At 43.9% G+C, this 13,433-nt stretch overlaps 1 protein-coding gene across 1 annotated transcript; it reads right to left on the minus strand.

The window, feature by feature from the left end:
- Positions 1–6,848: 6,848 nt before the first annotated feature.
- Positions 6,849–9,384, minus strand: LOC139158698 (tigger transposable element-derived protein 1-like). Its single transcript, XM_070736025.1, has 2 exons — positions 8,971–9,384; positions 6,849–8,234 (listed from the first exon to the last, which is right to left on the minus strand). The coding sequence occupies exons 1-2, from the start codon at positions 9,377–9,379 to the stop codon at positions 7,276–7,278; spliced, it is 1,368 nt and encodes a 455-aa protein (XP_070592126.1). The 5' UTR covers positions 9,380–9,384; the 3' UTR covers positions 6,849–7,275.
- Positions 9,385–13,433: the final 4,049 nt, after the last annotated feature.

Consider the following 13,433-nt stretch of genomic DNA (forward strand, 5'->3'; position numbering starts at 1 on the left):
ATGGTGTATAATCTTTTGATAGTATTGTTGCCATGGTGTATAATCTTTTGATAGTATTGTTTTAGGGATTGCATATTGTCAAAAAGCTTGTGTTATTCTCTCCAACCAACAAATAAAGAATTAAAACTCTTTCCAGTTACTTTTACCTGTGATTGGTTGATTGATTGATTATTTCTCCTGCTGAGACTCTTGGTGGTTTATAATAAAGCTCATAATCATAGCATGATGAGTTAAGATATCATAGAATAATTCTATCCTATCACATGTCATTGAAGAATATTTTTTGTATTTCTCTTTCTAGAAATAGGAATAAAATTAAACAAGTATGAATCCAATGTCAAAAATACAAAGCAATTGTAATAAGAGTAATAAGAACAGGGAAAAAATGAACTCGTAACGAAAGCAGATACAAAAAAAGTTAACTAAAGTTAAAGGAAATTAACTTTAGTTAAATAGTGATGGCAAGAACCATTACTGAAATGTTATGTGAAAGTAGATCATTCTATCTTTAACAGTTTCCAAAATACTAGAAGGCATGAAGCAAGTCTTAAATTCTAAGAGGAAGTTATAACATAAGATTGGAGCATTTCCTTGTTCCCTCTCAATTATGCTACTATAATGAAGGAAGCTTAGAATAATCAGGAGTTGTTATTGAGAAAGACATTGGAAGACAATGTATGTAGCTTTGGCTGTTGATTACCTCTTAGGCATTTACTTATTTAAATAAAGTTAAATGGACTTCCTGAACAATGAGTCCCATAAAATGATGAGCCATGATTATTGTTTTGTCTGAGAGACATTTCCAACCTGTCTATCTTCCATAAAGGAAAAATAAAGGTAATGATGATGTCAAAATGATGCGCCATGAGTCATGACATCATGATGAAAATAACACACCATATGATTCAAGTTTGTAATTCTCAGCATTTGGGGAGATTATATGTTATGATATCACCCTATTTCCCCTTTTTTGCAGAAAGATTAAGGAAGCAAACTTCACTTAGAATGAAATAGGAATAGGAATGAATAGAATAGAATGGAATGGAATGGAACGGGCTGGATCAGATCAGACCAGACCAGGACAGGACAGGACAGAATAGAATAATTATTGTCACTTTAAATGTACACTAATCAGCATACATTAAAATGAGATTTGGTTGCATACAGCTCTCAAAGGGTAACTACCTACAAGATACACTACATGAACATGACAAAAATTATGCATAAATCAATATCCACACACATATGACCAGTGAAACAACAAGTTGATTTAAGCCTCTCCAATATGGCAACCCTAATCATCTAATAAATTATATTTGTGACTGTAAAATTTTATATTAGAGGAATACAGTAGTACCGTAATCCCTCGCTACTTCGCAGTTCATCTTTTGCAGATTCGCTACTTCACGGGTTTTCAAAGGGGGTTTAAATCCATTAAATCCATTAAAAAATGTAAATCCATTAAAAATTCATAAAATTTTTCTACAGTACTACTGTACTCTATTAAAGAAACTGGTAGGATAACACATGTAGTTCCAGCTGAGAAACATTATAGAAAGACTATTTAATGCAAAGGGTTGGGTTTAAAAGTCCAAATACTCATTAAATACATTAAAAATATCTTTCCTCTGCTTCACGGAAATTTGTTTTTCACGGGTGGTCTTTGAACGCATCCCCTGCGAAAAACGAGGCATCACTGTATTTCCATTACAGGAATGGATTACCTTTTCAGCCCCAAGGTCATCAGCAAAACCAGAATTGTACATACCTACACACACATGCACCACACATAACATCAACCCTTTATGGTAGACCAGACTAGGAAATCAATGTCAACAAGATCAGGACTATTTTTTAAAAAAATAAAGCTATAATAATTGAATCTTGCAAGCCTGAGTATGCTTTGTCCTCTCTCCCCTTGGTTTTATGGAAACTAGGAAAGGGCTTATCAATAAATCCAATAAATCCAATAAATGAAATGAACCCTTCCCTGGTGCAGAGCTGAAGGGATTGGATACTGTAGCCAAAATAAGGCCGAAATAGATCTATCCTAGTCTCCCTTAATTTTCAAATTCAGCAAAAAAACCCAAACATGTGACATATATATATATATATATATATATATATATATATATATATATATATATATATATATATATATATGTTAAATGTTTTTAGCTGGAATTTTAAAATTAAGGGAGACTAGGATAGATCCATTTCGGCCTTATTAGGCCTCATCAGCTAGCCACACCCTTTCTTTACTGGGATTCGATCTGGGAAGCTTCTGCATTGTAAAGCAGAGAGCTATATATATATATATATATATACACACAGTCATACCTCGTCTTACGAACCTAATTGGTTCCAGGGGGAGGTTCGTAAGACGAAAGGTTCGTAAGATGAAACATTGTTTCCAATAGGAAACAATATAAAGTCAATTAATCCATGCAACCCAAAAAAAACCCCCGCAAAAAAACTGCTGTTTTAAAAGGTGACAGCCGGGCGGCAGGGCTTCCCAGCAGCCTCCGAATGCCAAACTTTTGCCGAACTTCCGGGTTCGGGGTTCAGGAGGTTGCTGGGAAGCCCCCCAGCCTGGCTGTGACCTTTTAAAACAGCGGCGCGGCTTCCCAGCAGCCTCCGAACGCCGAACGTGGAAGTTCGGGTTTGGCGTTCGGCGTTCGGAGGCTGCTGGGAAGCCGCGCCGCTGTTTTAAAAGGTGACAGCCGGGCTGGGTGGCTTCCCAGCACCCCCCTGAACCCCAAACCCGGAGGTTCGGCAAAAGTTCGGGGTTCGGGGGGGTGCTGGGAAGCCACCCAGCCCGGCTGTCACCTTTTAAAACAGCTGTGCGGCTTCCCAGCTGTCTCCCGAAGCCGAACACCAAACCCAAACTTCCGCGTTCGGCGTTCGGAGACAGCTGGGAAGCTGCGCGGCTGTTTTAAAAGGTCACAGCCGGGCTGGGGGGCTTCCCAGCAACCTCCCGAACCGAACCCGGGGTTCAGAAAAATTTTGCCCCGCCGCCCGGCTGTCACCTTTTAAAACAGCTGCGTGGCTTCCCAGCTGTCTCCCGAACGCCGGTTCGTAACTCGAAAAAAGTTCGTAAGAAGAGGCAAAATTTTTCTGAACCCCGGGTTCATATCACGAGTTGTTCGTAAGACGAGGGGTTCGTATCTATAGGTACCACTGTATGTATGTATGTATGTATGTATGTATGTATGTATGTATATATGTATGTATGTATATATATATATATATTGGATAAATCATGAGCTACCCTTTAGAACATGGTGGAAGTATCATTTTTCAATGAAGCTATATTTCCCTTTTTAATTCCCCTACCCACCCTGTTTCACAGAACAATTTGACATTAAATAAATACAGCTGAATATTTTAGTGCACTTTTTAACCTTTGGTAGGCGGGACACCTGCAAGGCAGGTTTAAAATACTCAAAATATGAAACACATTAAACAAAAAGGAAGGGCTCTGATTATTACCCTGAAATCTTTCTCTTTCTCCCTGCTTTGTGAAGGAGTGGTGCAAACACATCAAATATTTGAGATAACTCAACAGTTTGTTGAGTTGGCAAGGTGGTCATTTGCTTTATTCTACATGATTTTTAATTTAAATACATCAGATCAAAACACTGTGGTTTTCCCTGGAATATTTTTCCCTCACTCAATTTATACAAAGCGATGATAAGAACCTGGAAATATTGCTTGATGTGGCAAGCAGGACTGAAAATGCTGAGCTAGTCACTAAGAAATGCAAGAGTAGGAACAGATGAAAGGAAGAAAATGTAACAAGAACAATACTTTGGCGAAAAGCCTAGCTAGCTAGTATCTTGGTGGCAAAGTCTAAACTATGATGAAGACAGCTAGAAATTACAACCAGCGCCTTTTCTTCCAAATGAAGATAATTCTAAAACCTATGAATTGTACCCTTAACTTAATTTGCTTGTGCTCAATTTTGTTCATAACTCCTAAATAGTGCCAGGGTCAAGGTAATCTCCAAAACAGTCTGGGCTATAACATGAGAGGCTAAAGAAACTAAAACAAATACAGTGTTCCCTCAATTTTCGCGGGGGATGTGTTCCGAGACCGCCCGCGAAAGTCGAATTTCCGCGAAGTAGAGATGCGGAAGTAAATACACTATTTTTGGCTATGAACAGTATCACAAGCCTTCCCTTAACACTTTAAATCCCTAAATTACAATTTCCCATCCCCTTAACAACCATTTAGATTATTACTCACCATGTTTATTTATTAAAGTTTATTAAAAAATATTTATTAAAGGAGGACGAAAATTTGGCGATGACATATGACATCATCGGGTGGGAAAAACTGTGGTATAGGGGGGAAAACCGCAAAGTATTTTTTAATTAATATTTTTGAAAAACCGTGGTATAGACTTTCCGCGAAGTTTGAACCCGCAAAAATCGAGGGAACACTGTACACTGCTAAAAAAAAAATAAAGGGAACACTCAAATAACACACCCTAGATCTGAATGAATGAAATATTCTCACTGAATACTTTGTTCTGTACAAAGTTGAATGTGCTCACAACAAAATAAAATTGATTGCCAGTCAGTGTTGCTTCCTAAGTGGACAGTTTGATTTCACAGAAGTTTGATTTGCTTGGAGTTATATTCTGTTGTTTAAGCGTTCCCTTTATTTTTTTGAGCAGTATATATTATGTGAGTAGAATTTAAAGCGACTAAGCTAATTTCTGAGTGTTGAATCCTATGTAAATAGTTGGTTCCATGAAAAAACGCGGTCTCTGTGCAGAATCGGAAGTCGCGCCTGATTGGCTCAGACGCTGACTGTTCTCTTTTGGCGGGAGCCGCAAAAGTATAAAAGAGCGGCTGCTCTCCATGTAAAGCCAGACGTGTTCCCGCTGATAGTCACTTGTCTTAAGAGCTGAATAAAGGAACCGTCTTGTTTAAGCCTTGTCTCTGGACTCTTCACTGAGTGATTTCCTTTCCCTCTCAGACCAAATCTTTTTCCAGCCAGGGGATTGGATGCTACTCTTTATTTTCTTTAATTACAATTTGGCAGGAGGGTATAATCTGTCAAAAAAGTGACAACACGGAGGACAAGACTGAAGGCTATGAACCTTCCCTTGGGTGGTGGAGGACTGAATCAATCAAAATCGTATACACAGCCTAACCCTTGTAGAGGCTCAACATTCCTCTATGTACCTTTTAAATCACTAATCCCCTTTCTCTCTCATGCAACCGTGTCACGAATGCCTGTCAGCCTCAGGTTATCCACCCATTTGAATTTGGGAAAGAGTCTTCAGAGGTTTCGGTGAAGGAGTGGTGGCTCTGCTGTTCAAGATGGGGGGCTCTCCCAGACTCAGCACAGCGAGATATCACAGATTATTTTATTACAGGCATCCACAGGATAAGTCACAGTTATGATGCGATTCTTCTGCAGTGTATTCTTTCCCATTGTACGAGTAAAAAAAGAGATTGAATCGTCCCCAGCTCTGCCCTCATGCTGTTCTACATGTTGCTTCTACATGCTGGCTTGCTTAGTGAATAACAAAAAACCCTCTGGAATGCTCTCTCCAATTACTCCGCATCCTAAATCAGAGCCAATAGGAATACAGTGATCCCTCGATTATCGCGAGGGTTCCGTTCCAAGACCCCTCGTGATAATCGATTTTTCACGATATAGCGGTGCAGAAGTAAAAACACCATCTGCGCATGCGTGCCCTTTTTTCCATGGCCGCGCATGCGCAGATGGTGGAGCGACGACAGTTCAGAGGCTGGCAATGGTTGTTTTTCATGCCGGCCACCCCCCCAGCGCCTCCGGGCTCCTCGCCGCTACCCCCCGCCCGCCCGATTCGTCCCTCTCACTGGCTTTCTTGGGGCACGAGTCCTCCTTCAGCAGCGCTTGTGGCAACGGCTTCTCGGCTTTTTCCTTCCTTCCCTCCTTCCTTCCCTTCTCTCCTTCCCTCCCTCCTTCCTTCCCTCCTTCCTTCCATCCCTCCCTCCTTCCCTCCTTCCTTCCCTCCTTCCTTCTCTCCTTCCTTCCCTCCTTCCTTCCATCCCTCCTTCCTTCCCTTCCCTCCCTCCCTCCTTCTCTCCCTCCTTCCTTCCCTCCTTCCTTCCATCCCTCCCTCCTTCCATCCCTCCTTCCCTCCCTCCTTCCCTTCTCTCCTTCCCTCCCTCCCTCCTTCCCTCCTTCCTTCCCTCCTTCCTTCCCTCCTTCCTTCCCTTCTCTCCTTCCCTCCCTCCTTCCTTCCCTCCTTCCTTCCCTTCTCTCCTTCCTTCTATCCCTCCCTCCTTCCCTCCCTCCTTCCTTCCCTCCTTCCTTCCATCCCTCCCTCCTTCCATCCCTCCTTCCTTCCATCCCTCCCTCCTTCCCTCCTTCCTTCCCTTCTCTCCTTCCCTCCCTCCCTCCCTCCTTCCCTCCTTCCTTCCCTCCTTCCTTCCTTCCCTTCTCTCCTTCCCTCCCTCCCTCCTTCCTTCCTTCCCTCCTTCCTTCCCTCCTTCCTTCCCTTCTCTCCTTCCCTCCTTCCTTCCTTTCGTAAAAAGCACTTAAACAATGACAGAATAAAAAACCCCAGCCCTCACCTGTGTTTGAATTTCATTCATTCACTCAGTCGTTCATTCATTCTTCTGTATGCCACTCAGTCCCAACACTTTCAACCCACAAATTACCATTTCCCATCCCCTTAATGTACTGTACTGTACTGTACTGTACCTCTACCTGTACCTGTACTGTACACATTGAATAACACACTTAGTCATCCTGATAGAAATAATAACAATTTTTATTTACATTTTTACATTTTTTGGGGGGGTTAGCATAACTAGGATAACTCGGGATCTTCTTCTATCACCATGTCTACAATGGACGCTGCAGGTGATGGTGTGACAGACCTCGTGGTTTTTGTGACAAACATAGTTATGGGCAGTTGTTGGCGCATTTTCTTTTTCTTGGCTAACATGGCTCTGTATGGTGCAAAGGTGTTGTCAAGGGAGGCCTTAAATTGTATAGAGCGAGTCATGTTGGGATCCCAAAGTTCCACCATGCGTTGTACATTTGCAGCAGCTCTGTTCAGTTCTGCAAGCCACTCAAGCGTTAGGCCAACATCTTCTTCTTCCTCAGCTTGTTCAGCTTCCTCTTCCTCATCTTCTTCACTCGCTGACCTGGTCAGCTCCTCCAGATCTCTGTCTGTCAGCGGTAGGCCATGCTCATCAAGCAAACCATTGACTTCCTCTGGTGTCATGTCAACGAAGCCTTCTCCACCCAGTGCCTGTGCCAGATTCACAGAGTTCTGGACTGCAGCATCTTGAATTTCTTCGGGAGCAAATCCCTGTAATCATGCACCACTTCTGGCCACAATTTCCTCCAGCAGGCATTCATTGTCTGTGACTTCATATCCATTAAGGCATTCTGAATGTTCTTCAGACAAGATGCAATTGTGTACTGACGCCAGTAGGCCTTCAATGTGAAGTTTTCATCAGCATCCATTGCTTCCATGATGCTTCCAAGAGAATTGCGTGTGTACAGTGCCTTAAATGCGCGGATAACACCTTGACCCATCGGCTGGATAAGCGATGTGGTGTTTGGTGGCAAGAATTCGACTTGCACCCCATTATGTTCATGTGCCAGGTCATCATGGCCTCCAGCATTGTCCATTAGGAGAAGCACTTTGAAATTGAGTCCTTTGGCAGCCAAATAATCCTTCACCTGTGGGATGAAGCACTGATGAAACCAGTCCCGCGTGAGGGCTTTTGTAATCCATGCTTTAGGATTATGCATCCAGTACACTGGCAATGCATTCTTATTTCTGTTCTTGAGGGCTCTTGGATTTCGTGACTTATAAATTAGCCCTGGCTTCATCAAAAAGCCTGCTGCATTCCCACACATGATCAAAGTCACCCGATCTTTCATGGCCTTAAAGCCAGGGGCTTTGGCTTCATCTTGCATCAAGAAAGTCCGTGAAGGCATCCTCTTCCAGAACAGGCCTGTTTCGTCCATGTTGAACACCTGTTCTGGAAGGTAGCCCCCTTCTGCAATTAGGTCTTTAAATGTGCGCTGGACGAAGTTTTCGGCTGCACCTGTATCTGCTGAGGCAGCTTCTCCATGCAATGACACACTCTTCAGGCCATAGCGCCATTGAAATTTTTCGAACCACCCTTTGCTTGCTGTGAATGTGGCTGGGGCTGAAGAAGCAGAAGATGTTGATGGCTGGGGGTCTTCAGAGTCACCAGCACCTTCATCTACAGAGAATGACAGGAAAGGGAGAGAGAAGTGACTTGAATGAAAGCATACAGTCCTTCCTTCCTTCCCTCCTTCCCTCCTTCCCTCCCTCCTTCCTTCCTTCCCTCCTTCCTTCCATCCCTCCCACCTTCCATCCCTCCTTCCTTCCTTCCTTCCTTCCCTCCTTCCTTCCATCCCTCCCTCCTTCCATCCCTCCCTCCCTCCTTCCCTCCTTCCTTCCATCCCTCCCTCCTTCCATCCCTCCTTCCCTCCTTCCTTCCATCCCTCCCTCCTTCCATCCCTCCCTCCTTCCTTCCATCCCTCCCTCCCTCCTTCCATCCCTCCTTCCTTCCCTCCTTCCTTCCATCCCTCCCTCCTTCCATCCCTCCCTCCCTCCTTCCTTCCCTCCCTCCTTCCTTCCATCCCTCCCTCCTTCCATCCCTCCTTCCTTCCCTCCTTCCTTCCTTCCATCCGTCCCTCCTTCCATCCCTCCCTCCTTCCTTCCCTCCTTCCTTCCATCCATCCCTCCCTCCTTCCATCCCTCCCTCCTTCCTTCCCTCCTTCCTTCCATCCCTCCCTCCCTCCTTCCATCCCTCCCTCCCTCCTTCCTTCCCTCCTTCCCTCCTTCCTTCCATCCCTCCTTCCTTCCTTCCTTCCCTCCTTCCTTCCCTCCCTCCTTCCTTCCCTCCCTCCCTCCTTCCCTCCTTCCTTGAAAAACACTTAAATAATGACAGAAAAAAAAACCCCAGCCCTCACCTGGGTTTCCCTCATCTGCATCGCCTCCTTCTGTGTCTGCAAGACGGTTGTACAGTTGCTGCGCCTTGGTTCGTATAGTGTTCGTATCCAAAGCAATGCTCTTTTTGCGGCAGTCTTGTACCCACACGGACAAAGCAGCTTCCATCTTCATAAGGCGTTTGTTTCTAGGCGTCACCATTCTTTTTGCAGCCTTGTTGAATGTTATCAGAGAAGTTTGCCTTATCTTCTTTTCGTCTTTCCGAATGTATCGCACAGTCGATTCGTTGATCCCATAATGCCGACCAACATCTACATTAGAACGTCCCGCTTTCAGCATGTCCAAAAGTTCAATCTTCTCCTTAATTGTCAGCATCTTCCTGCTCTTTTTAGCGTCGCCGCCTCCACTCCGCATGCAACGTTTAGGAGCCATCTTCCAAGAAGTGTTCACAAGTTCCAACAGCTCCAACAGTTCCAAAAGTTACAAAAGTTTCAAAGCAAAGCACGCTGAGCAAACAACACTGATTGGCCGAGATTTCTGTCCATCAGCATTGCCGGGCGAAATGTTTGCAATGACAACGCTGATTGGCTGAAATTTTGCTGTATCACCGTTGCCGGGCAAACTTATTGCAATGTCAAAGCTGATTGGCCGAGATTTCGGCCAACCAGCAATGGTAGACGTCAGTTTGGTGGTGACGCGTGATGTCATCGGGCGGGAAAAACCGCGCACGTATTTTTAATTTATTATTTTTTGAAAAATCGCGATATAGCGTTTCGCGAAGATCGAGATCGCGAAAATCGAGGGATCACTGTACACAGATGTGGTCACATGTAAAACTACATTACCCAGAGTGCAATCTAACTACAATTCCCCTAATGCAATGTCTTAAAGAAACAGGTCTTAATACAAGCTCATTTTTTCTGTCTATGGTGACAGCACAGTGGCAAAGTGTTTATCTCCCTGTCCTTTGACCATTACTTTTTCTGGATAACCCAAGCTAAAATGTGAAGAAGTGAAATTAAAATTTGAAACATGTCAAAACATATATTTTTTTAAAATGCTAGAACATAGATTGTTGCTTTCCCACAGATGTCATTGGTTGGTGGCCAGTACATGACAAGTAGACTGAAGAAATAAAGTCAAAGCCAAACATGATTGGGGATCCTGTATTCTCCTTCCTTCTCCTTCTCCTTCCTTCTCCTTGCTTCCTAAGCAACAATTTCAACCAGCCTGAGGGGTTCGTTGTTTGGAGATTTGGAACTCATATCACTTGTGACCTGTGGGCAAAAGACCTCAGCCCCTTCACTTTAACTCTACTATTTCCACCAAACTTTTTTTTAAGGATGTCAGATTTTAGCTGTCTTCTCCTCTGTATGAATACAGGTAATCCTCAATTTATGACCACAACCGAGCCCAATGTTTCCATTGCTAAGTGGATTGCTTGTTAAGTGAGTTTTACCCCACTTTATGACATTCCTTGCCACAGTTGTTAAGTCAGTCACTGCGTTGTTCAGTTAGTAACATGGTTGTTAAGTAAATATGGCTTCCTCTATTGACTTTGCTTGTCTGAAGTTTGCAAAAGGTGACCACATGACCCTGGGACACTGCAACTGTCATAAATGTGAACCAGTTGTCAAGCATCTGAATTTTGATCAAGTGACCTTGGAGATGCTGCAAAAGTTGTAAGTGTGAAAAAGGGTCATGGATCACGTTTTTTCAGCACCATTGTAATGGTCAATGAATGAACTGTTGTAAGTTGAGGACTACTTATATTCTGAGATAATGCCTAACTATATTTCATTTCAGATAGAGCTTAATTCCATTGGACCAGGGGTGATATTCACTTACCTTTCCTATCGGTTCGCAAATGTGAGCATGCACCTCTGCACATGCGCACAACCTCCTGCATATGCATTTTACTCATCTATGCACTTTCCTTGCATGTTCCTTGCCTCAAAAACGTAGCTAAATGGGGCAGCATTATGTCCAGGTCCCGCAGTCAATGCTACCAGTTCACCCAAACTAATCGGAACCAGTAGAATACCACCTTTACATTGGACTGTCTATCAATTAAACACTGGAAGGATGAGCTGCTTGAAATGTGTTTCTCCCACATTCATTCCACAAGAATGCTCTCCCCTCTCAGTCTTTTACACCCCCGCTTTGAAAACAGCCCCATGTTAATTAAATGTTTTTCTAAAACTAACTCCTTGTAATTTACTGGGAATAGCTTTGTTTGTTAACAGCCGGGTGATAGTCTAGATTTTCAAGTCGATCCTTCCAGGGAATTGATGATATTATCTTCCAACCTGGGTGAAGCATCACAAAAAAGTTTGCTTTGTGAAGAGCAAGATCCCATCAGATTGGTACTTTTGCCATCATGTGAGTATCTGAAAGTATTTCACCTATTATCTGCAGTTTTCTTCAGAGAAGATCCACCTACAAGTCATTTCTTGGACAAAAGGCACAATATGGGGGGATGTTACTAGATGCAGAATTTACAAATGAAAAGGAGGTTCAGAAGAAACTTGAACGAGTCTTAAAAGAAGCAGTGAAGAATGGATGCTAATAACTAGTTGCAAATTACACACCTGTGTGTCTTGCTGCTGGGGAGAAATAGCACTGACATTTGACACAAAGGGAAATTTGAAGGAGATTTCAAATGTAAGGGGAAAAAAACCCTAATCAGCCAGAATTAAATTCAGAAGAGTTGTGAAACTTCCCAAGTATAATCTGGAAATGTTAAATTTTGGCACAACATAGCCTTTGAGCCACACCTGCTTTTACATATGTTTTACTTCACTTACTTGAAATGAAATGGTATATAATTTATGTATGGTATGTTTGTAGGTATGTCTGCTTAAAAATGGGGTTTCTTAACTACTTTAAATTTTAAATTGTAAATTATTAGATTTGTTATTGTTCTGTCTGGGTCCCCCCAGACGCCAACACCAACCAATATCTTCTACCTATATTTTTATTTTTATTACTTATATTTATCTATGTTTTTAATAATTAATATTTTAATAATATGAACTATTAGTTTTATATTAACTCTTTTTAATTAAATTATTGTGGGGATTTTTAAGTGGATGGGAGGATGGTAGTGATGGCATGAATGAATGGGACTATTTTAGTAATTATTGGAATGAATGGAATACTGTGAATGAAAATGAATGGGAGGGGGGTGATAGATGGAATGGAGTGGGTGGGAGGGATTATAATATGTATGGAATGAATGAATATGACATGAATGGAATTTTTGGCACACCTGACGCTGGAGGGGCAGGAGGGGAGGGGACACTTATCTCTGGGGTGGCAGAGGGTCAAAATATCCCGGTCTTGCTGGGGAGAGGCAGGTATGGCGGAAGCCATGGAGCTAGCCGTTCCAGGGGAAGGAGGAATCGCTGCTTAGTAGCGATCCCTTCTTCAGGCTCCATGAGCTTAACTCAAAGCACTGGTGATGAGTGTAATTCTGGCCCTGGGCTCAAGTTGTTGCTACTCAATGCCAGGTCGGTGGTAAATAAAGCTCTCCTCATCCGGGATCTGATCCTGGATGAGGAGGCCGACCTGGCTTGTGTGACCGAAACCTGGCTGGGCCCGGAGGGAGGAGTTCCTCTGTCTGAAATTTGCCCAGCTGGGTTTCGGGTATGGCACCAACCTCGACCCCAGGGAAGGGGGGGAGGAGTGGCTATTATAGCCAGGGAGAGTCTTGGCCTGCGTAGGCTCATTGCTCCAGAGGTTGCGGGTTGCGAGTCCCTCCTGGTGAAGTTGGACTTAGGGGTTCAGGTGGGCTTGTTACTCACGTACCTGCCTCCCAGCTGCGTGTCAACAGCCCTGCCTGTGCTGCTTGAGGAGGTGGCCGGGCTGGCGGTGGAGTTCCCCGGACTTATCGTCCTGGGGGACTTCAATCTGCCGTCGCTCGGCGGTTCCTCTGGACTGGCACAGGAGTTCATGGCCACCATGACAGCCATGGACCTGACTCAAGTAGTTCAGGGTCCGACTCACAAGGGTGGGCACGCACCTGATATGATATTCCTCTCTGAGCAACTGAGTAATGATCTGAGATTAAGGGGCTTAGAAGTGTTGCCTTTGTCGTGGTCAGATCATTTCCTACTGCGGCTTAACTTCCTGGCTCCAATCCTTCCCTGCAGGGAGGCGGAACCAATTAGGAGGTTCCGCCCCAGATGCCTGATGGATCCAGAAGGCTTCCAGATGGCGCTTGGGTTTATTCCAGATACACTTGTCCACAGTTCGGCAGAGTCTCTTGCTGAGGCCTGGAACAAGGCTGCAGGGGAGGCTCTTGACCAGATTGCGTCGTTGCGACCTCTCCGCGGCACTAGACCCCGTAGAGCTCCATGGTTCAACGAGGAGCTCCGGGTGTTGAAGCGCCAGAAGAGACGTCTGGAGAAGCGATGGAGGAAGAGTAAGTCCGAATCCGATCGAACACTTGTAAGAGCTCATATTAAGACTTACAAAGTGGCGC

Source organism: Erythrolamprus reginae, chromosome 2 (assembly GCF_031021105.1).
Source record: "Erythrolamprus reginae isolate rEryReg1 chromosome 2, rEryReg1.hap1, whole genome shotgun sequence".
In the NCBI taxonomy this organism is placed as follows: Eukaryota; Metazoa; Chordata; class Lepidosauria; order Squamata; family Dipsadidae; genus Erythrolamprus; species Erythrolamprus reginae.

Bases quoted from the DNA above. Each gene is read 5' to 3' on its own strand.
- LOC139158698 (XM_070736025.1), bottom strand. From the start codon at position 9,379: ATGGCTCCTAAACGTTGCATGCGGAGTGGAGGCGGCGACGCTAAAAAG. The intron at 8,235-8,970 runs GTGAGGGCTGGG...CATTCTCTGTAG, and splicing joins TGCAGATGAGGGAAACCCAG to ATGAAGGTGCTGGTGACTCT.